Below are 23,277 nucleotides of genomic sequence, written 5' to 3'. Positions count from 1 at the left end.
ACCTAATGTGTGTCTACAATTTAGTCTACCTTAATATCTCTTTATTGTGATAAAAATTTTTCTGTAACAAAACATACCATATATACTTATTGTAACAAATTCTGACAAAAGTATAAAAAGTGAAAGTTGCCTTCTATTTCAATTCTATTTTCCGCTTTAGTTTTTGCTCTTCTTTTTTTTTTTTTTTTTTTTCAACGTTTATTTATTTTTGGGACAGAGAGAGACAGAGCATGAACGGGGAGGGGCAGAGAGAGAGGGAGACACAGAATCAGAAACAGGCTCCAGGCTCTGAGCCATCAGCCCAGAGCCTGACGCGGGGCTCGAACTCACGGACCGTGAGATCGTGACCTGGCTGAAGTCGGACGCTTAACCGACTGCGCCACCCAGGCGCCCCTAGTTTTTGCTCTTCTTTTAAAACATTTTTATTTATTTTGAGAGAGAGAGAGAATGCGAGAGATGAAGGGAGGGAAAGAGAGACCCCCCTCCCCCCCGCCCCAAGCAGGCCCCATGCTCTCAATGCAGAGCCCAACACAAGGCTCGATCTCATGAACTGCAAGACCATGGCCTGAGCCTAAATCAGGAGTCGGGTGCTCAATCAGCTGAGCCACCCAGGCACCCCTAGTTTTTGCTCTTAATCACTATATGTGGTATACACTCTTAAAATTCACTTTAACTTCTGTAAGTTGTATATACCATTCGTTAATTTTATTTATTAAAATTATATTGATTAAATTCACACACCGCTTAGTAATATCTGTGAAATAATTGTTTTAATATACCAGTTAGTATTTTCTAATGCTAATTAAAGTATATAATATTGTTAAAATGCAAAATGTTCATTTGTTAGTAATCTGAAATCACCTTGCATACTACACTTTGGGAAAAGCTAATTTAGCAGTGTAATTGCTACCCCATTATATAACATTCAGGGAGGAAGAAAAATCTATTAGCTATGGCCTACTAATCATAAACTAAAAAGAATTTTAATTGAAAGAAAAATGATTTTACCAGATTATATTGATAATTTTGTAATAATACACAGTATTAGTATTCATCTTTGTAGTTTGTGTTTTTGATAAATTTTGGTAGCAGCCTGAAAACATTTTTTTGTGCCTTCTTTTTGGTTTTTTTTTTTAGAGTGTGGATTTAGATATGAAACAAGATTGTAGTCAACTGGTAGAAAGAATAAATGTTTTTAAAACAGCCTTTAGTGAAAATGAAGATGATGAAAGGTAAATCACCAATTTCTTTTTATTTGTTGTTTGCAGTGTTTGAAAGTTGGTATGCTTCTTTTTTAAAGTAGAGTCTAATATATAGTGCTTATATACAAAACAGGAACTTTTAAATTTAATAAATAGTGTAGCTTTATATTTTAAGTATATAATAATAGGAAAGATTTTTAAAGCATTTTTTAATCTTATGGAATAAAAGAAGAATTACATGTCTTCTATGAATGCAGCTGTGACTACTCAGTTTAATAAAATTACATGCCTCCTTGTATGTCTGAAATTAATATAATGTCATCTACACATCTACTGTGTGTCATCTACACCTAAGTAAAAAGTTAAGAAATTAGATACCTCTTTACTATAAAACTGAAAATTTGAACACTGATTAAGTATTTGATGATATTAAGTAATAATTGTTCATTCTTTTTTTAGGTGTGAGAATGAGTTTTGTTTTTTTAAGAATTCTTCCTTTGTAGAGATACATACTCAAAATATTTCTGTATGAAATATGTTCTCTGGCATTTTCTTCAAAATATATTGGATGGAGAGAAATGGGTGGGGAAATTGAAATCAATTTGTTGAAGCTGGGTCTTGGGTTGATGAAGGTTCATTTTACTATTTTATTTACTTTTGAAAGTGATTGAATTTTTAAAATAATAAATGAAATTCATTTCATTAATTTTAGGTACTATTTTAAATGAGTCACCTCGTTTTATGGGTGAATAGTAATTTATTGAAGCATTACAGCATTAAACATTTTAGCTCTTTAGAAATTATTGCTAATACTAAAATATACTTATCTCAATGGAAACATCTTTTCACATAAATTCCTAACTTTAAGTAGTATTACTGAGTTAAAGATTGTAAATGATCTTTAAAGGTCCTTGATACAAATTGTTATTTTTCAGAAGCATTACACCAGTGTTGCCTTGCTAACAAATAATACCATTTTCCAAACTTTGCTGCTTTGTATATTTTTATATGTGTCAAATACTAAATAATAAAATTGTTTAAACTTTAAAAAATAAATTGCATGTCTACCTTGAATGCAGTTGATAAGTCTTGTAAATGAAATATTTTATTATTTACTTGTTTATTGATTGTGACAAAGAGAAAGAGAGAGCATGCACATGCAAGCCAGGGAGGGACAGAGAGAGAGGGAAAGAGAATCCCAAGCAGGTTCCACACTCAGAGCAGAGCCCAGTGCAGGGGTTGATCTCATGACCCTGAGATCATGACCTGAGCCGAGATCAAGAGTCAGATGCTTGGGGCGCCTGGGTGGCTCGGTCAGTTAAAGTGTCCGACTTTGGCTCAGGTTATGATCTCACAGTCTGTGAGTTCGAGCCCCGCGTCGGGCTCTGTGCTGACAGCTCAGAGCCTGGAGCCTGTTTCAGATTCTTTGTCTCCCTCTCTCTCTGCCCCTCCCCTTTTCACGCTCTGTCTCTCTCTGTCTCAAAAATAAATAAACGTTAAAAAAAAAAAAAATTAAAAAAAAAAAAAAGAGTCAGATGCTTAACCAACTGAACCACCCAAGTGCCCTGAAATATTTTATTCTTAAATGAAGGAAATTGAGTTATGAGAGTATCTTTGCTTGCTTAGATTTAGTCTAATAGAAAATCAAACTTCTCTTTACACTCATAAAGAAACTAGGGGTCTACATGAGGTTGGTTACTGCAGTTTCTCTATGAACTTGGGTATGAAATTATATAAACACTCTCAACAATTTTTTTTCTTCATAGTCGACCAGCAGTTGCATTAATTCGGAAGTTAATAGCTGTACTTGAATCTATTGAACGTCTCCCTCTCCATTTGTATGATACACCTGGATCTACGTATAACCTGCAGGTAACCAGGAAAAGTACCGGCACTATTATTGCTGAATACATTTAAGGGCAGTCTGTAATGATTCTGCTTACTCATTAAAGACTAACCCTAAAGCCACTTGATTGGTTTTTTGTAATGACTCTTGAATTATTAATATTTCAGTTTTTAATTTGATCAAATCACTATGGGTTTTCAGTAAATGTTTATTGTAAATCATACTTGATCAGTGGTAAGTGGAAAAAGACTATCAGTGGAAAAGGCAGGACGTAAATGGGTCCTTTTGTTCTAGAATTACGAGTTAAGTCCTTTCATTTCTATGTGTATCAGCAGATGAGAAAGTGTGAGAATACTTCAAGGACAGTTTTTTTCCTGCTTTCTTTTTTTTTTTTTTTTTTTTTTAATGTCATTGGTTAAAGCCAGATGGCCTGCCTTAGCTATTATTGATTCTGTGGGAAATCTGCCAATGGGTTTTCTAAAACGTTTATTATTTTCCTAAATGTTTTTTGGTTGACATTCACATTCATTCATTCCTTTATTCTTTTCTTAGTATCTGCTATGCAGATATGAATAGACAGAAATTACATCTTCTGTAGGTTACTTTAGAATTCCTTAGCTGGTCATTTTGGCTCAATCCTGCCTTTATCCAACCTATCCTGCATTGCACTGCATGGAATAGAAAGCTTTCTCTTTCAAATAAAGCCTTTAATAAGTAACTAAGAATCTGTATTTGCCAAGACAGTGTGTTCTAGGGCAAAAATCTTGCCATACCCCCAAGAACCCAGGAATGTTACCAAAGCCACTAGTTTCCCAGACTAGAGAGCTTGTCTAGGGAGTTAAAGTATGTTATAAGCCTGACATAGTGTTAGATTAAATGTGATGTCAAGTTCTACTTTGTGTTTAATTTTAGGTAAAAAAGAAGGGTAAGGGCCTTTGTGGCACATTGTTTTTATTTACTTTATTATTTAAAAAAATTTTTAAGTAATATCTATACCCAACATGGAGCTTGAACTTAAAAGCCCAAGACCAAGAGTTGGATGCTGTACCGACTCAGCTAGCCAGATGCCACAGTGCATCCTTTGAAGGCTTTACCCTTGATAAGTAAACGAGGCAGGTAAGTCTCAGTGGCTGGAAATTCTCCTTATACAGTCCTAGGAGCACCAACATCTTTTATTATGCACTTCTCATTTTAGGAGACTGTGCAAAGTAAAAAGACAGGAAAGCTAGTAATATGCTGTATGTTAATTTTGCAGTCTAAATTGCTACCCACATGTCCATATAAGTATTTGATTATGCATCTGTAGGAACTAGTTAAGGTTTAAACAGCAATGAAACTACCTAAATTGCTAGTTTCCTACTTGCTTACCAAAATGTATTGGATTGATAGCTATTGTGTGTTTTTAAAAGTTGATTAGCCATAGGGATGCCTGGCTGGCTCAGTTGGTAGAGCATGCAACTCATCATCTTGGGGTCATGAGTTCAAGCCCCACATTGGGCATAAAGCCTACCTTAAAAAAAAAAGAAAGTTTATTAGAATATATCAAATAATCTATGACTATCTTTAAAGAAACAAATTAGCTAAATGGCCACTTTTTTTTTTGACTTAACTGGAAAATTGCAACTTGTAAGAAATGCATTACTTAAGTTAAATTATTTTATGATTTCTTTAAACCATGTATATTTGAAGTTGTTTAGAAATTATCTGCGTATGTAGTTAATTTTGTTTCTTTCTTGAAAGCCAGTGTCACTTATTCAGTGATTCTTTAAAAAAAATTAATAGAAAACAGACATTTATCCTTTTATGGTTGTACTTTTATAATTCTCAATTACTATTGAGAACATGTCTCACTTTTATAATTCTAAGAGAAAAACAGTGTATTTTCTGAAGCATTTTGATAATTTTTGCACAGATACTTACAAGAAGATTAAGATTTCGGTTGGAACGTGCACCTGGTGAAACTGCATTGATAGACAGGACTGGCAGGATGTTGAAGATGGAACCCTTAGCTACAGTTGAATCTCTGGAACAGTATCTCTTAAAAATGGTGAGTTTTTGGCAAGGCCATGGTGAAATAGGCATTCTCTGCTGTGGTTTAATCTTTTAGAAAAGTAGTTAGGGAAATATGTCTGTAGATTTATGGTAATACCAGGTTTGACCTAGTAATTCCATTTTTTGGAGTCTGTTCTTTGTGTGTGTGTGGGGGGGGGGGGTGGGGGGAGAGAGAGAGAGACAGAGAGAATGAGAGAGAATCTTAAGGGGCTCACTCTCACAACTCTGGGATCTTCACTGAAGTGAAATCAAGTGTTGGATGCTCACCCAAATGAGTTACTGGGCACCCCTGGACTCTATTCTCAGAAAATAATCTTTGTATACTACAAATGGTTTCTTCGTAAAGATGTGTATTGGAGTCATTTTAGTGTCATTTGTCACTAAAATAGTGAACAAAACCTTGATGCTAGTCAAAAAGGAGTATCAGGTTTATAATTATTTCCATTTATTTGAATATTATGTAGCTATATAAAATGTATAAATATAAAAACTGATAAAAAATATTATGGTACAGTAAGATCAGATGTTTTTTACTCTATCAGTTGAAATAATGGACCAAAGAAGTAGTGTATCATATGAATAGTGTGGGGTACTTTGGTTGTAGAAATTTGTATCTTTCTGGTTTTTTCCCCCATATATTCTTTAATGAGTATTTGTTATAATAAAATAAATCACACTGAAGGAACAGGAAAAAGTGGGCAGTGCATTTGAAAATAGCCCTATTAAGGTGAGTGTCTCCTGTATTTTCTTTGGTGTAGGTAGCAAAGCAGTGGTATGATTTTGACCGATCTTCATTTGTTTTTGTTCGAAAATTAAGAGAAGGCCAAAATTTTATATTTCGGCACCAGCATGATTTTGATGAAAATGGAATCATTTACTGGATTGGGACAAATGCCAAGTAAGTCATGCTATTTAATGTAGAGTGAAAACATTCACCTGGTAAAAAATTCTTGGTAGTAGAGTAAAATTATTAACTACTCTGAGTGTCTTTCAGTTTAAGGAATTTTTGTCTTAGAGATTAAATTTAAGACTATCTCAGTTATGTTTTATGAAGAAAAAAATCTAAATTGTCAATTGTAGGATTTTAAAAAATTAATACAGTTTTATGTGGAAAACTAATATGAACAAAATACAGTTATTTTAGTAGTGTTAACTGCTTAATTTTTTTAATTTCATTTAGAACTGCATATGAATGGGTGAATCCAGCTGCTTATGGACTTGTAGTAGTAACATCATCAGAAGGAAGAAATCTACCTTATGGCCGCTTAGAAGACATACTAAGTCGTGATAATTCAGCTTTAAATTGCCACAGCAATGATGATAAGAATGCCTGGTTTGCCATAGATCTGGGTCTCTGGGTGATACCATCAGCATATACACTTCGTCATGCTCGTGGTTATGGAAGGTCTGCACTGAGAAATTGGGTTTTCCAGGTATCCAAAGATGGACAGAACTGGACTTCTTTGTATACCCATGTTGATGACTGCAGTCTCAATGAACCAGGGTTAGTTGAGGAGTCTTTGCAAATTGAAAAACTCAGTAAAGAGCTTTGTTTATTTTTATAACTGTATACCCTTAGAGCTCTCTTCTTTATGGAATATTGAAGCAAGATTTTTTTAAAAACATCACTTGATACTATAATTTAAATATTAAAACTTTGAAATAATAATTTTGACAGAACTTTAGCAGCTTTAGATTAAATACAAGTAGAACATTGAGCCTATTTATTTAAAAAGGAATTGAAATATATATGTATATATAGCACACTAATAAAAACAAAAAAATGGAATTAGTTTTTTACTAAACTCTTCATATGTGTACATGATATATGTGTATGTTTTCCAAATTAACAGTAGCTATTGCTTGTTGTAGAATTGTGCCTGACTTAAAGTTTTCTTTTTTTAATTATGTCTCTTTTCCTAAATTTTATAGGTTGATCATATATTATTTTTTTAGTCTTTTTTTTTTTTTTTTTTTTTTTTTTTTTTTTTTGAGAGTTTGGGGGTGGTCAGGGAAGGGCAGAGTGAGAGGGAGAGAGAAAAAGAGAGAGAAGCTCAAGCAGGCTCCATGTCCAGGACAGAGCCTAATGTGGGCCTTGATCCTTACAGCTGTAACATCATGAAATCAAGAGTCAGATACTTAACTGAGCCACTTAGACGCCCCGATCGTATATTATTTTTTTGAAGGCAGAAAGTACTTCTAAAAATTTTAGTTCTAATAAGTTTTAATTTTGAGGGGAGTATAGGGCATGGAGTTAAATTAATTTCTGCATTTAATGTAGTGTGGAAGGAACTCCTTATCTTTAGGATTAATGGATAATTTTTTCTTTTTTTTCTTTTGTTATTTATTCTTATTTTTTAATTTACATCCAAGTTAATTAGCATATAATATTTTCAAGCTTTAAATTTTCAAGCATATTTTCAAGCATTATAAAATTTTCAAGCATATTTGTTACTCATAAAATTTCTTATTTCTTGGATTGTATTAATCATAAATCATTTAATGTTATAAGTCATTAATAGTATACATTTAAACATACCATCTTTAACTTATGTTCTTGATGGCTGTTGTTCTCCTTTGCTTTCTTGCTTCTTGTGTAACAAACTGTAGACTGAATGTAGAAGTTGGTTTTTCAGTAGATCTCTATTATGTAAAAAATCTTCCCCATCTGCTTTAAAACATTACACCAGTTTTTCCCTAACACCTTCACAGGTCAACAGCAACCTGGCCTCTTGATCCACCAAAGGATGAGAAACAAGGGTGGCGACATGTGAGAATTAAACAGATGGGGAAGAATGCCAGTGGACAAACCCACTACCTGTCACTATCTGGATTCGAACTTTATGGCACTGTAAATGGAGTATGTGAAGACCAGCTAGGTAAAGAGATGTTAGCAGGTTTTTCACTTACTGGAACAATTTGATTTATAAAAAGTGACTTGTTTATAGTTCTCTAATTTCTATTTTACAGGAAAAGCAGCTAAGGAAGCAGAAGCTAATCTTAGAAGACAAAGACGTCTAGTACGCTCCCAGGTTCTGAAATACATGGTTCCAGGGGCACGTGTGATCAGAGGCCTTGATTGGAAATGGCGAGATCAGGATGGCAGCCCACAGGGAGAAGGTACCGTCACAGGAGAACTGCATAATGGTGAGTAGGTACTTAGCATTTGTAGTGTAAAAATGGAGTATTAAATAACAGAGTGTTTTTCTTTGGTTCTTTTTGGGATAGTTTACACATTTTATGAATGTCCTGGCACTATGTAGAAGAACATTAAAAATGAAAAATCATTTACCTAGTATTAAGGGAAAATTTTATTTTCTGTTTTGATTTGGAACTTCTTGCTAATATTTTGAAGTGATTAATAAGCTAGTATAAGTTGAATATTCTAAAGACACATTTTCTGCATTTTTTTGTCTATTATTTGTAAGTTTCCATAGATCTTTAATTGCTTACACTTGTTAGCCTGATGGGAATCAGGCAGTCATTTTTTTTATACTCAGTCATGTAGAAGAAAAAGTATTAACATCTTTAGTTACTGTTTTTCAATAAAGAATAGAATAAGAATTGTAGCCTCTTCGTTTATTAGTAGATTGTAAGATAACGTTCATAATGCTTCTCAGCCTACTAACATTTCTTTGGATTTTAAACTTTGATATTTTATAAGGTAAGGGTTGTTGTTTAAATCAAGTTGATTTAAAAAAATTTTTTTAACATTTATTTTTGAGAGAGAGAGAGAGAGCGAGCAAGCGAGCAAGCGAGCAAGCGAGCATGAGCCGGGGAGGAGCAGAGAAAGAAGGAGACACAGAATGTGAAGCAGGCTCCAGGCTCTGAGCTGTCAGCATAGCGCCTGATGCAGGGCTGGAACTTACAAACCCTAAGATCATGACCTGAGCTGAAGTCAGACGCTTAACTGACTGAGCCACCCAGGCGCCCCTAAATCAAGTTCATTTTAAACTTTTGATGCTGTGGATTTTAGAGAAGTCCATATCCTGTTAATCAATTGCTTTTAACTCCCAGAAGCAACTCATAATGGCTAATTTTTTCCTTATAACTTAAAAGGCTGATTTATTAGCAGATAATTTGCTTAGCTAGTAGTGTGTTCTTAAGAATTTTGCTTGGCATTAAAAACAAAAAGGAGTAAAATGTTCATATTCTTACACCAAATATTTAAAGAGCTATAATAAAGGTGACAGTGCTTAGGAGAGTGAATAAACATTTAATATCTTAATATACTCATGTTCTGTGTGCTCTGGACATTTATTTACCTAAATAACCTCTTGATTTTATTGTTTTTAAGGTTCTATTCCTTGAATTACCTTACTACCTAATGTATTTCTATATAGTTATACTCTAATTGCAAATCATTGCCATTTTAGCAAGGTTATGGTGAATGAACATATATGTAACTGCCAAAGTTCATAAAAACCAGTAATAGTTGAGATGACATTAGTACCTTCAACCCAGAAACTAAAAAAAAATTTTTTTTAATGTTTTTTAAATTTATTATTGAGACAGAGCATGAACAGGGGAGGGGCAGAGAGAGAGGGAGATACAGAATCTGAAGAAGGCTCCAGGCTCTGAGCTGTCAGCACAGAGCCTGATGTGGCTCTCGAACTCACAGACTGAGATCATGACTTGAGCTGAAGTCGGACGCCCAGCCGACTGAGCCACCCAGGCGCCCCAACCCAGAAATTTTAAATGTTTTTTAGACATCTTAATAATACTCCGTTAATATTCCATTTCTCCTAAATTGTTTGGGCTTTTAAGTGTGTTAGCTAGTTGGGGCTATATGAATGCAGTTTATTTTTCTCATGCTGCAGTCAGCTGAAGCAGCTGTCTAGGAAAATGGGAATCTTAATTATAGAATTTAGTTTGTAAGAAAAGCTTACTTTTGCTAATCTAATGTAGAGTTCAGAATTGTGGCCGACCAAAGTGGCCATTCTTATTAAGTCTCACATGAAAATTTTTATGTCAGAGAGAGTACTTAGCTTATAAATAAACCAGTGATTTCCTTTTCTTTCTTCTTTTTTTTTCTTTAAATTTTACTTTTAAGTAATGTCTACATCCAACATGGAGCTCAAACTCACAACCCCTAGATCAAGAGTCGTATTCTCTACCGACCGACTGAGCCAGCCAGGCACCCCTGAACCAACTGTTTCTAATATGGCAGCTAGTTATCTTTTTTCCTGTCTTTCGGGCATAGTGGGAGCTCAGAGTTTTGTACCTATGCACTTATATGGATAGTATGTATGTGTCCTTTCTTGGTTCCCCTTAGATAGCAATTTAATTACACTCTCAATACTAATATAAATAGTTTACATTTAAAAATTATTTTCTGCATTATTATCAATTAAATCCTTCCTAAAGAATCTATGTGTCAGTGGGAATATCCATTTTTTTCATGTATTCCACAAATGTGAGAGTCCCTGCAATGTAAAGGTACTTTGTTGGACTTCAGATATACAATGGTCCCCAAAAAAGTATGATACCCTGCCTTCTGAATGAAACCGATAAACATACAATTACAGATCTTGATGATTGTTATGAAATAAATTATCAGTATATTTTTAGACTGATTAATGCAGTATAAATATTAATTTCATTTGGAATTGGGATACGTTTTTGAGCCTTTATTCACACTGTTCCATGTTGCAGAAGAGATAGTTGAGTGCTGGTTCTTCAGAAGTTACTTCAGCATATAGACTAAATGGAGACAATTGAAATCTCATCAGAACTAGGTGATGTAGATTTGGGGCAGGTAGTTTTCATCTCCTAGAACTCCTAAGCATATAATCCCCACAGGTAATTCAGTATTACTTACACCCCTCTTAGCCTGTCATCATAAATATACATGAACTTGTTATGTGTTGTGTGCACATGTGAACATGCATGGAGGTACCTGCATGTATGCATAAACTAACTTCAAACTTTATAAAGACTGGTTATATTTTTAAGAATACATATGTTTTTTGTGTTGTGTTTTTCCCTTGCAGTAGTTAGCTTATGACACTAAAATAAGATTGTAAAATTTTTATTATTTTCCTAATAGGCAATTTATTTTACTGCTTTTAGAAGTTACTGTTTTTTTTTTAAAGAACAAGTATTGTTTACAAGTAAATATACATTGAATATCATGTATAATATGTATGAATAATGAACTATTCATTAGTTCTTTACACATTATTAGATTTAGCTTATAGGTTCTAATAAAAGAGCTTAGCATACTTTAAAATTTTTGTTTTCAGAATTTTCTGTGTGTATTTAAATTTTTTAAACTTAATCATAAGAAAACCAAGTAACCACTGAACTTTGAGAACACAATTGAAATGCTAACTTAGTGTTATTTGAGCTAGTGACCTAAAATTTATGCAGTGATATATGGATATTTTGTTTGCCAATTATTAGGATTTAGCCCAAACTTAAAAATTAATGGTGAGTCAGAACTTTTTTTCTGTAAAGAACATTTGACTACATAGTTCTATTTAGCAATTAAAAAACCTTTTTATTTAGATTTCATCTCTATTTAACTGACCTTGCAGTATTTCTTTCTCCATTTGTGTCCATCTGTTTATGGTTTTTTAACAGTTCTTCCCCTTAAAAGATAGGCCCGTAGATGTAAACATGACCCTTACATTGTTTTCAGATATCAGCAGAGCAAGCAGTTCAGAAATGAGAGAAATAAAATGAAGAGTTTAATTTTAGTTGGCAGACCTTAAATGACTGTAGAAATTCAGAGAAGTACAGCACTGATGAAAAGCTGATCCCATATTGTGGAGCTACTGTCTGACACGCTCCTATCTGCTTTCTGCTGGGTCTCACAAACTCCTGTCCCTTTCCAGGCTGGATTGATGTCACCTGGGATGCTGGTGGCTCAAACTCTTACCGTATGGGCGCAGAAGGAAAATTTGACCTCAAGCTTGCACCAGGGTACGACCCTGATACAGTGGCATCACCCAAACCTGTTTCATCCACTGTTTCAGGCACAACGCAATCATGGAGCAGCTTGGTGAAAAACAACTGTCCAGACAAGACATCTGCTGCTGCAGGCTCCTCAAGTAGAAAAGGAAGCAGCAGTTCTGTGTGTAGCGTGGCCAGTAGCAGCGACATCAGCTTGGGTTCGACCAAAACGGAACGGAGATCAGAAATTGTAATGGAACACAGTATAGTTTCAGGAGCTGATGTCCATGAACCAATTGTTGTTCTTTCATCTGCTGAAAACGTCCCTCAAACAGAAGTAGGGTCATCATCCAGTGCAAGCACCAGCACCTTAACTGCGGAAACGGGAAGTGAAAATGCTGAAAGAAAGTTAGGCCCTGATAGTTCTGTTCGCACTCCTGGGGAGTCTAGTGCAATATCCATGGGAATTGTTAGTGTTAGTTCTCCTGATGTTAGTTCAGTGTCTGAGTTAACTAATAAAGAAGCAGCTTCACAACGACCCCTTAGCTCTTCAGCAAGTAACAGACTGTCAGTAAGTTCTTTGTTGGCTGCTGGGGCCCCTATGAGCTCTAGTGCAAGTGTACCTAATCTGTCCTCAAGAGAAACATCTAGCTTGGAGAGTTTTGTAAGGAGAGTGGCAAACATAGCACGGACTAATGCCACGAACAACATGAATCTAAGCCGAAGCAGCAGTGATAACAACACTAATACTTTGGGGAGGAATGTGATGAGCACAGCAAGTAAGTGAGCTTTTCCTTATGGAACCCAATGGTTTTTCCACTCTGAGGGATTGCAAAGTAGGGTTTCTTGTTCAGTGGGTTCTGACTGCAGTCGTTAACTAGATCATTAACCGTGTTACATACAACCACGTCAAATTTAGCACTTTAGGAATATGAAGTTAAGTTCTATAGAATCGTGATCTCTTAAGAATTCAGATCAGGTATAATAAAGAACCTCGTAATCTGAAAGGATGAAACAATAACACACTTCTATTTTTCACTCTTCTATGATAAATTGTTAACTTCAGCTGCATGAGGAAATAGATGACTATTAAATTTTATCATAGTCAACTGAAATCAGAGCATCACACTGGTTTAACTTTTCCTTAGGTCCTAAATTGCTACTATCTTCTAAAAGTCCTTTAATTCTAATTTAAGCTAACTGGTCAAAGTAATTCCTTTGGAAAACATGACTGGGAATTAATTCATTGCCTGTTTCCCTTTCTAAAAAAGCAAGGCTTAATTTCTTGGAAAATAACAGGGCTGTAAAAACAAGGACTTGTAGTTGGATTTCAGTTGGGTTCCCAAAGTTGTTGCTTTTCAGTCTTTTAATAATTAGTGTTTCATGATTTCATTCTTTTTTACTAAATATACAACATAGTTTTTTCTAAGGTTTATGCAATCTCATCAGTCCTGATTTGCTTCATTTTTTATCTTTAGCTTCTCCTCTCATGGGTGCTCAGAGTTTCCCCAATTTGACGACTCCTGGTACCACATCAACAGTGACAATGTCAACATCCAGTGTGACTAGCAGCAGCAATGTAGCCACAGCAACAACAGTTTTATCAGTTGGTCAGTCCTTAAGTAATACTTTAACCACCAGTCTCACGTCAACCTCCAGTGAGAGTGACACAGGTCAGGAAGCAGAATATTCGTTATATGGTAAGTTATAGTTTAAAATATTTAGGTGTTTGTTTAGTGATGCTTTTACTATGTTTTCCTGCTGTTTTTTTTAAGTTTTTTTTTTATTTTGAGAGAGAGATAGAGTGTGGGAAGGGCCAAGAGGAAGGGAGAGAGAGAATCTCAAGCAGGCTTTACACTGTCAGCACACAGCCTGTTGTGGGGCTCGAACTCATGAACCATGAGATCATGACCTGAGCCAAAACCAAGAGTCAGACAACCAACTGAGCCACCCAGACGCCCCTCTGCTATGTTGTTTTAACTTTTGATTAGAAAGTAGTAATTCTCTCTTCTTAAAGATATGGCATCTTCATGTATGATGAAAAAACTCAGTGCTATAAGGGACTATTAAATTATCTGATTATAAGCAGGTATCTAGGAACTTCTGTGCTCTCCTTTTTTTTCTGGTCCACTAACGAAGTTTTATTGGGAGAATCATAATAACAAAGATAGTTGACACCTTTATCAGAGAAGAATAGAAGTGTAATAGATTAAAAGGCTTTGTTAAAGTGATATTCTTTGTACACTGTAATGTAAGAGGAAAAACACTCCCCCGTGTGCCTCCTCTACTCTCAACACTTTCTGCTGCCACCACTAAGTACCAAATGTTTTCCCACATTGAGCAGTTTTCAGACACTATCTGGGGGGTCATACAGTTTAACTCAAGTTACTCACTTCTGGCACTATTAACTACCTGGAGATAGTGTCAGATCCCACAGGTAAAAGCCTCAGCCCCATAAAATTATCTCCCTACCCTTTCAGACACTAATTGCAAGGCCAGGTTGTCATCTGTGCTAAAGACTGGCTATAAATTGGAGGCTCTTCTGGCCCTCTCCTCCTCTTCAATTAATTTGCTAGAGCAGCTCACGGGACTCAGGAAAATATTTTATTTATTACAGGATTACCCCTTTTCTTATAAAAAGGATATAACTCAGGATCAGCCAGATGGAAGAGATGCATAGGGTGAGGTCAGGAAGGTCCCACGCACAGGCACATTTGTACTCTTGGTGTTTAGGGACACTACCAGCCTGGAAGCTCTCTGAGCCCCCTATTTTGGGGTTTGTTTGTTTGTTTGTTTTTTGAGGCTTCATGACTTAAGCACAGTGATTAAATTATTGGCCATTGGTGACTGAACTTTATACCTGGCTCTTCTGGTTTTCCCATAAAGGGATCATCTTTCCAGACAGCTCCTTTCACTTAGTACGTTGTAAAATTATTTTCATATTGTTTGATGGATTTCTCCAGTGTTTGAAGTGGCTGCCATATATTCCACTGTTAGACTATGCAATTGTTATTTAATAAATTCTCCATTTTGGACCTTTAAATCACACCCTTTCTTTACCATAAACATTGTTATGAATCCGCATCTTGAACTGTATTTTTGTATATTTCCTTAAGATACATTTTTAAAAGAAGTAATTGCTGAATTGCCTTTCAAAAAGGTTGCATTTCTGTCATTATTGTTTTGGAATATCTTTTACCATACATACATACATACATTCTTGATGCCAGTGCCTGTTCTATTTAAAAATTAAATTTGAGGGGCGCCTGGGTGGCTCAGTCGGTTGGGCGTCCGACTTCGGCTCAGGTCATGATCTCGCGGTCCGTGAGTTCGAGCCCCGCGTTGGGCTCTGTGCTGACAGCTCGGAGCCTGGAGCCTGCTTCCAATTCTGTGTCTCCCTCTCTCTGGCCCTCCCCCACTCACACTTTGTCTCACTCTCTCAGAAATAAATAAACATTTAAAAATAAATAAATAAATAAATAATAAAAAATAAATAAAAATTAAATTTGGTAATTTCAAATAAAAGAACATTTATATGAAGATACAGTTTACTCTTTTATATAAATCTTTTTTTTTCAAATTTTTATTTAAGTTCTAGTTAGTTAACATGGAGTGTGTAAATCTTATTTTCATGTGTGTTTGTTTTCCTCTGAATGTGTCCTCCCCTAATTCAAGCCAAGAATTGGATCTGATGTTCTTTGGTTTTAGGAAGATCATTACATTTCTCTGTATCTACCTTACCTATTAAATGTGTATATAGCAAAATTATGATGATGATTACACCAAAGTAATGTAAATTCATCGAATAAGCTATATTCTACTCTAGTTTTTCTCATGGCGCCCCTCTGCCCCTCCCTACTCATTGGTTACATGTTAACTTCATTGAAACTTTAATTCTTGATTATGTGAAACTTAAAAATGTTGTGGGTATGCTGGTGGTAAAGAATATTAAAAAAGTATTAGGGCTCCCATTTGCCTTTTGAAAATTAATGTTACATGATTATAAATTCCTTTTTTTACAATCCTAAAACTAGAAGATTTATCTTAAGGGTGCTGCTGTCAAGGATCAGAGTAACATTTGCCTTAGAGAATAATTTTTATGTATGCAAACTTTTACTGTATTAGGTTTCGAGGAACATGATTCTGTGATATGGTCAAATCTATGAAATAAGGAGCTGTTTAAATAAGAAGATGAGTAAAAAAAAAAAAAAAGCCGTTGGCTTCAGTGAATTATAACATGTGAGAGATGGAATTTCAGTCAGATTATGTTCCTTTGAAAATAAACCAAAAGTGGAATTGATTTTGTGTGTGTACTACCACATCACATTTATGAGGACCACTCCTAAATTGCAGGATGGTACCTTACATGGGTTAAGGGTAATATATTTCATCAAATTTAAGATGGCAATAATTATAATTATTTTATGTCACTAAGGAGAAAATGTTGACAATTCAGCTGAGACTTGCCATTGCTTGTAAGACACATTCTGACTCCAGAATATGAAAATGTTAAAAAAAAATGTGCCTTAGAAACTAATTGCTTATAGTATTGGGCCTCATTCTTCTACTAGCCTTCTAATAAAAGGTATTGAATTTCAGTCCTGTGTAATTATTAGACTTAAAAAATATGTATTTGGTTCAGAGGTTTGCAGATAGAAGATTCTACAAAGCAGTTATAAATTGTCTTCTGAATGTTCTTTTGGAATATAGAGTGTGTCTTTTTATCCATAGAAGTTTGTTTTTTCTTTTGTATCCAGTAAAAACTTCTGTTTTAGCCTCATTATTACTTTTTCTTTTCATTTCTTGTGAAGAACAGCTCATCAGCATCTTCATTATGTGGGACCATGTTTATCTGATACAGTCTTCATTGGGGGTTGGGGGGAATATAGATAATAGGAAAGATGGTACATATGTTACTCCATAGTAGATAGGTAGTGTCCTTAAGCAGTTATGAACATCCCAGGTCTCTCAGATTAACTTTATTCTGTCTTTTCCTTCCTACAGTCTTTTACAGTTCCTATTTATTGATTGATTATTATTTTTTAATGTTTATTTTTGAGAGAGACAGAGTGTGAGCGGGGGAAGGGGCAGATACAGAGGGAGACACACAACTTGAAGCAGGCTCCAGGCTCTGAGCTATCAGCACAGAGCCTGACATGGGGCTTGAACTCACAGATGGCGACATCATGACCTGAGCCAGAGTTGGACACTTAACTGACTGTACTGCCCAGGCACCCCAGTTCCTATTTATATATTCATTTGTTTGTTTTTTAAATGTCTCTCTCCCCTATAAGTTCCATGGGGGCTCGGACCAGGTCTGTTTTGTTCACAATTATGTATATCTGGTGCCTATCACGGTTCTTAGAACAGAGTAGGTACTCAATAGAGATATTTCTTGAGAGTGAATGACTCCAAAGTGTTCTCTTTGCACCATGTTGTGCTTCCTGTGACTTATAAAGAGAATGGTGATAGGATTCTTATTTTTAAACCTAGCCCGTACTGCTGACCTTTTTTTATATTATGATTTTGTAGACTTGGATTTAGTTTATGGTCAAACTTTATCCTGTTGTTTTCTGCCATGCTTGTGACCAGTATTACTCATTTTGTCTTCGTGGTGGTAGAAGGGTGGCATGGCTAAATGTGGTCTTTATACTTGTCTGTCTTGAATTTTACTTCTGTTTTGTAAAACCAATATGCAAAGTTACCTTATCATGCTTTGTTAATTGTGTTGACAGTAAGGTTGTTGGTTTTCTTTTCCAGATTTCCTGGATAGCTGCCGTGCCAGTACTCTATTAGCTGAGCTAGATGATGATGAAGACTTGCCTGAGCCAGATGAGGAAGATGATGAGAATGAAGATGACAATCAGGAGGACCAAGAATACGAGGAGGTTATGGTAGAGAGAGTGTCTCCCATTCTCTTAACTAATATAAGATGTTAATAATTGGAATGAAGAGAGGAAAAGCAAAGTCCTGGTTAAACTGTGAAGCAAGGAAATAATGGCATGAGTATGAAAAACGTGGTTAATTAAGAAAAGCACTTTTAATCTGAGCATTTCTCCCTTAAAAGAAAATATATCGGTTATACAGTAAAACCTTGGTTTACAAGCATAACTCCTTGCAGAAACATGCTTGTAATCCAAAGCACTTGCATATCAAAGCGAATTTCCCCATAAGAAATAATGGAAATTCAGATGATTTGTTCCACAACCCAGAAATATTCATATAAAAAATGATTACAATACTGTAATGTAATACAGAATAATAAAGAAAATACAAAATAAGAAGCAAGATAAATTAACCTGCACTTACCTTTGAAAACCTTCGTGGCTGGTGTGAGGGAGACAAGGGAGAGGAGGGTTATTATGCAGGATGACTTTCACTGTCACTAACGGAACTAACGGAATCACTGCTGTTGGCTCGATGGAATCTTTTTCTTTTTGTGCATCTTTAACGAGGAAACTATCCAATGACACATGCTTTTGCCTCCTTTTGAGGATTTCACAAAATGTAACATTGCATTGTTGTTGAACAGATTCATTGCTCACATTGCTATAGCCTTATTCGGGTGGTGCTTTTCTACACAATTTTGCAATTTCCCACATTTTACACATTTCCCTAATCTCATTGAGATGAGGGATTTCTCTGCCTTTCTCTCCTTCTCATCTGTAGACCAGATGCAGACGTAAACTTCTTATGAAATCTTGCAGTTTCGGCCACTCGCTTACCTCGTTTGTACTTCTTGATGATTTCCTTCTTAATTTTGACTGTAATCATCTCCTTACTACCTTTCTTTTCAACCTTTTTCTGCAGGGGGGCCATGGTATGCACTTGCATGGATGTTGACTACAGTATAGTATTAATAAACTCTTGTCATATACTCTATTTAATGTAACCGGCAATAAGGCAGCCGAGGAAAGGGTCTATATCTGCAGGCAGCCTGACCTAGAATGAAGCAAAGCATTCCTAAGCTTATGCTTGTATGGAAAAGCAAAGTACTGTCCATAGGTGCTTTGAAGTGACAACAAATACACTAGTGCCAGTTGTGGGTACCTTCCAACATTCTAAAAAATCACATCTCTGCCAAACACCGCGACCTGAGACCAAGCATCCGAGCATGGGAGATGATCATCTCCAATCCACAGTGAGAGAGAAGAACCATTGACTCAGTTGTGATCATGTGACATTTGGCATCATGTACTACTCATATGGCAAGACATTGCTTGTTTAGCAAGTTATAATTTATTAGCAATGTTGTCTTGCAGAACACTGGCAGAACAAGTTACTTGCAATCCAAGGTTTTACAGTATTTGGAAAATACTACAATGTCACATGCTGATGTTTTGACTGATTTAAAAGTGTAAAGAACTGCACTAATCCTAAACAATATGATTTTCATGGTTCTTCCACAATAATTATATTTTAGTACGTAATGTATTGCAGGCAGTATCTGTGTATTATTTTCATCAGTCCTTACATCTACGAGGTAGAGCATAGAAAAAAAAAAGCATGTCCTAATTAGTTAGGTTAAGTACAAAAATGGGAACCCAAACTTAGAAAGTTTGATCTAGACTCTTAATATCTAACCACTATGATTGTCTTCAAACTGAACTTTTGCCTGCAAATACCCTTTATTATAACTTGTATATTTTTTATTTCTCTTTATAAAATTTTAGTAGATTTTTAAAAATTTCATAAAGATGGGTTTTAATGAGGTGAAAAACTCTCAAGAAATGCTTTTAGTATATATTACTTAAAAACAGATTACAGTAGCATATTTCTTGTGAAGGTTAGTATACAATGTAAGTTGAATATAAAGCATTCAATTTTCTGAAGATGGCTAATGAATATGAAGTGTTTTAAAGATAGTTTTGATAATAGGGGCTGATAGTTTGAAGTTAAGTCTGAATGGGGATATATATAGGTGTTAAATAATTAGACATGTCTGTTCACATTTTCTTATTTCAGATTCTGAGACGTCCATCCCTACAGCGTCGAGCTGGCTCCCGCTCTGATGTAACACACCATGCTGTCACCTCGCAGCTGCCACAAGTCCCTGCTGGAGCAGGGAGCCGACCTATTGGGGAGCAGGTAATATCTTAATGGTTATCTTCCCTTCAGTGTATTTTTCTTCCTTTCAGAGCAAGGCATCAACCAAAATGTCTAGAAAAATATATGGAGATTGGGGTGGGGGTTAAGAAGCTAGCTACCAGATAGAATTAGCAAAAAGAAATTTCCCTTACTGCTTGGGTTCTGTTTTCTAGATAGAGTCCATGGTTGCTCTGGCATAATGCATAAAGGAGTTTCTTGTTTGAAAACCCTTCATCTTGACCCTTGGGTAGCAGTGAACATATATTAAAATGATTAACTGTTTAATCTAAGATTTATAGTTTTCAGTAGTAGAGATAATATTAGTCTATTAGCTAAACATTTATTGATCATTAGTTAAGTCCTAGGCACTGTTTTCAATACTTTAAGTGTATTAACTAATTAAAACCTTTTAACAACTTTTTGAGGGTTCTTATTAGTCTTGATTTTCAGATGAAGTGATTGGTAAAGGTCAAACATAGAAGTTTTGGATCTAGGACTAAAACCCAAACATTCTGGCTACAGAGCTATCAAGTATACCTTTGATTATTCTAAAAGTTAATTTTAATTAAGTATTCAGAACATGAGGGGCTATGTGTGTCTCTAAGTACATACATAATTGTTACTTTTTACATCAGACATTTGCAACATCTATAATTCATTGAACTCTTTTTTTGTTGATAGTAATAGTGAAGGGGAGGAGAAAATGTTCCTTCAAAACTTGCATTAGGGAAATTTTCAAACATTCTAAAAGTAGAATAGTGCATGGAATCCCACTAACACATCATCTGATTCTAGTGGTTACTACCACTTTATCAAACGTGTTTGATTTATCTGTCCCGTCATTATTTAAAGCAACTTCCTAGCATTATATTTTGTATATAATTCAGTATGTAATAAAGTTTTCATTTCTTAAAAAGCAACTTATTTAAAAATAATAAGTTCACAGATTCACAGGAAATTGCAAAGATACTAGGGCAGTCTTGTGCCCTTTGCCCAATTTCTTCCAGTGGTTACATCGTACCTAATTAGAGTATAATATCAAAATCAGGAAATTGATATTGGTGCAATGTATGTATGTGGTTCTTTGTCATTTTATCATGTGTAGTTCTATGTAACCACCACTAAGGCAACTTACTTTTTGGTAAGCTTAAATCATTAAGAAATGTATGTGCCTATACATGTTTATATTGGCTCATTGTGTGTTTAAGAAATACAGCTAAGTAAGGAAGTGTAATGCCTATAGAGAAGTATTTATTACACACCTTATTTTAAAGATAGCACATTGGGGCACCTGGGTGGCTCAGTCGATTAAACATCTGGCTCTTTGATTTCAGCTCAGGTAATCTCAGGGTTCGTGAGTTTGAGCCCCATGTTGGCTCTGTGCTGACAGCTGGAGCCTGCTTGGGATTCTCTCTCTCCCTCTCTGACTGCCCCTCCCCTGCTCACTTGCACACACACTCTCTCTCCCTAAATAAATAAATCAACTTAAAAAAAGAAATAGCACATCACTTTTGTAATAATGAAAAGTTTTATCTTGTTTGTCTGTATGTGGAATTTTATTTTAATAGGAAGAAGAAGAGTATGAAACTAAAGGAGGACGTCGGAGAACATGGGATGATGATTATGTGCTTAAGCGGCAGTTTTCTGCTTTGGTTCCTGCTTTTGATCCTAGACCTGGTCGGACTAATGTCCAACAAACAACTGATCTAGAGATTCCGCCCCCAGGTACTGTGTATTTTAGTTTTTGTGATTTAAATTTAATAGATACCAAGGAAGGTAGTTATATCTAATCAGGAAAGTAAGTGGCTATTTATATGTGCAGGTTGATAAGTAAAAATTTTCAGGAAAAAAGCTGTATATCAGCCACAAGTCCTTAAAAATGAGATTATTTTTAAAGGAGCAAATAACAGTATATTTAAAGCACTGTGTTTTGTATTTGTGTAATTTTTAAAGGAAGACTCATTTAAAGGTGGATTGTTTGTATCCTGTATTCCACTAGATCTGAACTGCTATGAATTATTCCTGTTCAGATTTTATTTTGAAAAGTTGTATGGGGCGCTTCAGTTGATTAAGCATCTGACTTTAGCTCAGGTCATGATCTTGTGGTTTGGGCTTTGTTTGCACTGACCCTTTGGAGCTTGCTTGGGATTCTCTCTCTCCCTTTGTCTCTGCTCCTCCTCTGCTCTATTTCTCTTTAAAGCAAAAAAGAAAAAGAAAAAGAAATGTTGTATAGTGGTTTCATTTATGGTTTCTGGAGTTATTCATCCTGGTAACTCTCTCTCTTACAAGTCTATTTTGGTTGTGGTAGGCATACTTATGATTCCCCAAAGGCATGTAGGTCCTAACCTCCAGAATATATGAATAGGTAATGTTAACCTGACAAAAGTAACTTTGCAGATGAGATAGGAGAATTATCCTGGATTATCTGGGTAGGTCCAGTGTAATGACTAGAGTCCACATAAGAGGAATACAGGAAGGTCTGAGACAGAGAAAGAGATTAGACAACAGGAAGCTGAGATGAGAGTGATGAGGGGCCATGAACTATGGAATATGGGCAGCCTCTAGATGCTAGGAAAGGGAAAGAAACAGATTCTTTCTTGGAGCTTCCAAAAAGGAACAAAGCCTTGCCAACCCATTTTAGATTTCTGACTTCTAGAACTAGTTGTTTCAAACCACCTGGTTGATGGTAATTTGTCACAACAACAATAGGAAGCTAATATACTGAGCATATCATCAGTGCAAGCCTGAATTTTCTCACCTCTTACGTGTAGAAAATAATAGTTTCTGTTTGACAAGGTAGCTAAAAGATTAAATGAGGCAAAACATATAAGGTTATTAGCATGACAGTTGGTGTGTGCTTCAATAAACGTCAGTATTGTACTCAGTATATTATCCTTAAGGAAGAGTTAAATGTTGATTAAGTATAGAATGTATTCTTTACATGATAGAATGATACCTGTGTTAAATATGGAAGTAAGTATGCTTCGTAGTATAATGCTTTATGGTGAGGATGTGTATAGACTGAATCAAGATATTCCAAGATCCCTTCAAAAAAGAAAAACCTATGCTAGGGAATATAAATTCCTACAATATAAATTTCTACAAATTTTCTGTAGAGCTCTTTGGCAATATATTTCATATTGTTACTACTAAAAGTCTATACCAAAGAAATACTGGTTCTGTACCCAGATT

At 35.3% G+C, this 23,277-nt stretch overlaps 1 protein-coding gene across 5 annotated transcripts in view; it reads left to right on the top strand.

Annotated features, from left to right (window-relative positions):
- The window catches only part of HECTD1 (HECT domain E3 ubiquitin protein ligase 1), a 91,685-nt gene that overhangs the window by 51,835 nt on the left and 16,573 nt on the right, over window positions 1–23,277 (top strand). For 2 of the 5 annotated variants that reach the window (XM_047862924.1, XM_047862925.1), the window contains exons 18-29: window positions 1,138–1,232; window positions 2,969–3,074; window positions 4,961–5,095; window positions 5,859–5,998; window positions 6,281–6,604; window positions 7,813–7,979; window positions 8,071–8,247; window positions 11,940–12,776; window positions 13,476–13,697; window positions 17,758–17,891; window positions 19,963–20,085; window positions 21,654–21,810. In XM_047862924.1, coding sequence (XP_047718880.1) covers window positions 1,138–1,232; window positions 2,969–3,074; window positions 4,961–5,095; window positions 5,859–5,998; window positions 6,281–6,604; window positions 7,813–7,979; window positions 8,071–8,247; window positions 11,940–12,776; window positions 13,476–13,697; window positions 17,758–17,891; window positions 19,963–20,085; window positions 21,654–21,810 — 2,617 coding nt within the window. The remainder of the gene's footprint in view (window positions 1–1,137; window positions 1,233–2,968; window positions 3,075–4,960; window positions 5,096–5,858; window positions 5,999–6,280; window positions 6,605–7,812; window positions 7,980–8,070; window positions 8,248–11,939; window positions 12,777–13,475; window positions 13,698–17,757; window positions 17,892–19,962; window positions 20,086–21,653; window positions 21,811–23,277) is intronic. The other 3 variants (XM_047862926.1, XM_047862927.1, XM_047862928.1) reach the window with 3 other exon arrangements.

This window comes from Prionailurus viverrinus, chromosome B3 (assembly GCF_022837055.1).
Source record: "Prionailurus viverrinus isolate Anna chromosome B3, UM_Priviv_1.0, whole genome shotgun sequence".
NCBI lineage: Eukaryota > Metazoa > Chordata > Mammalia > Carnivora > Felidae > Prionailurus > Prionailurus viverrinus.
Note: the sequence above shows the minus strand (reverse complement) of the source record. Positions and strands in the feature narration are given on the sequence as shown.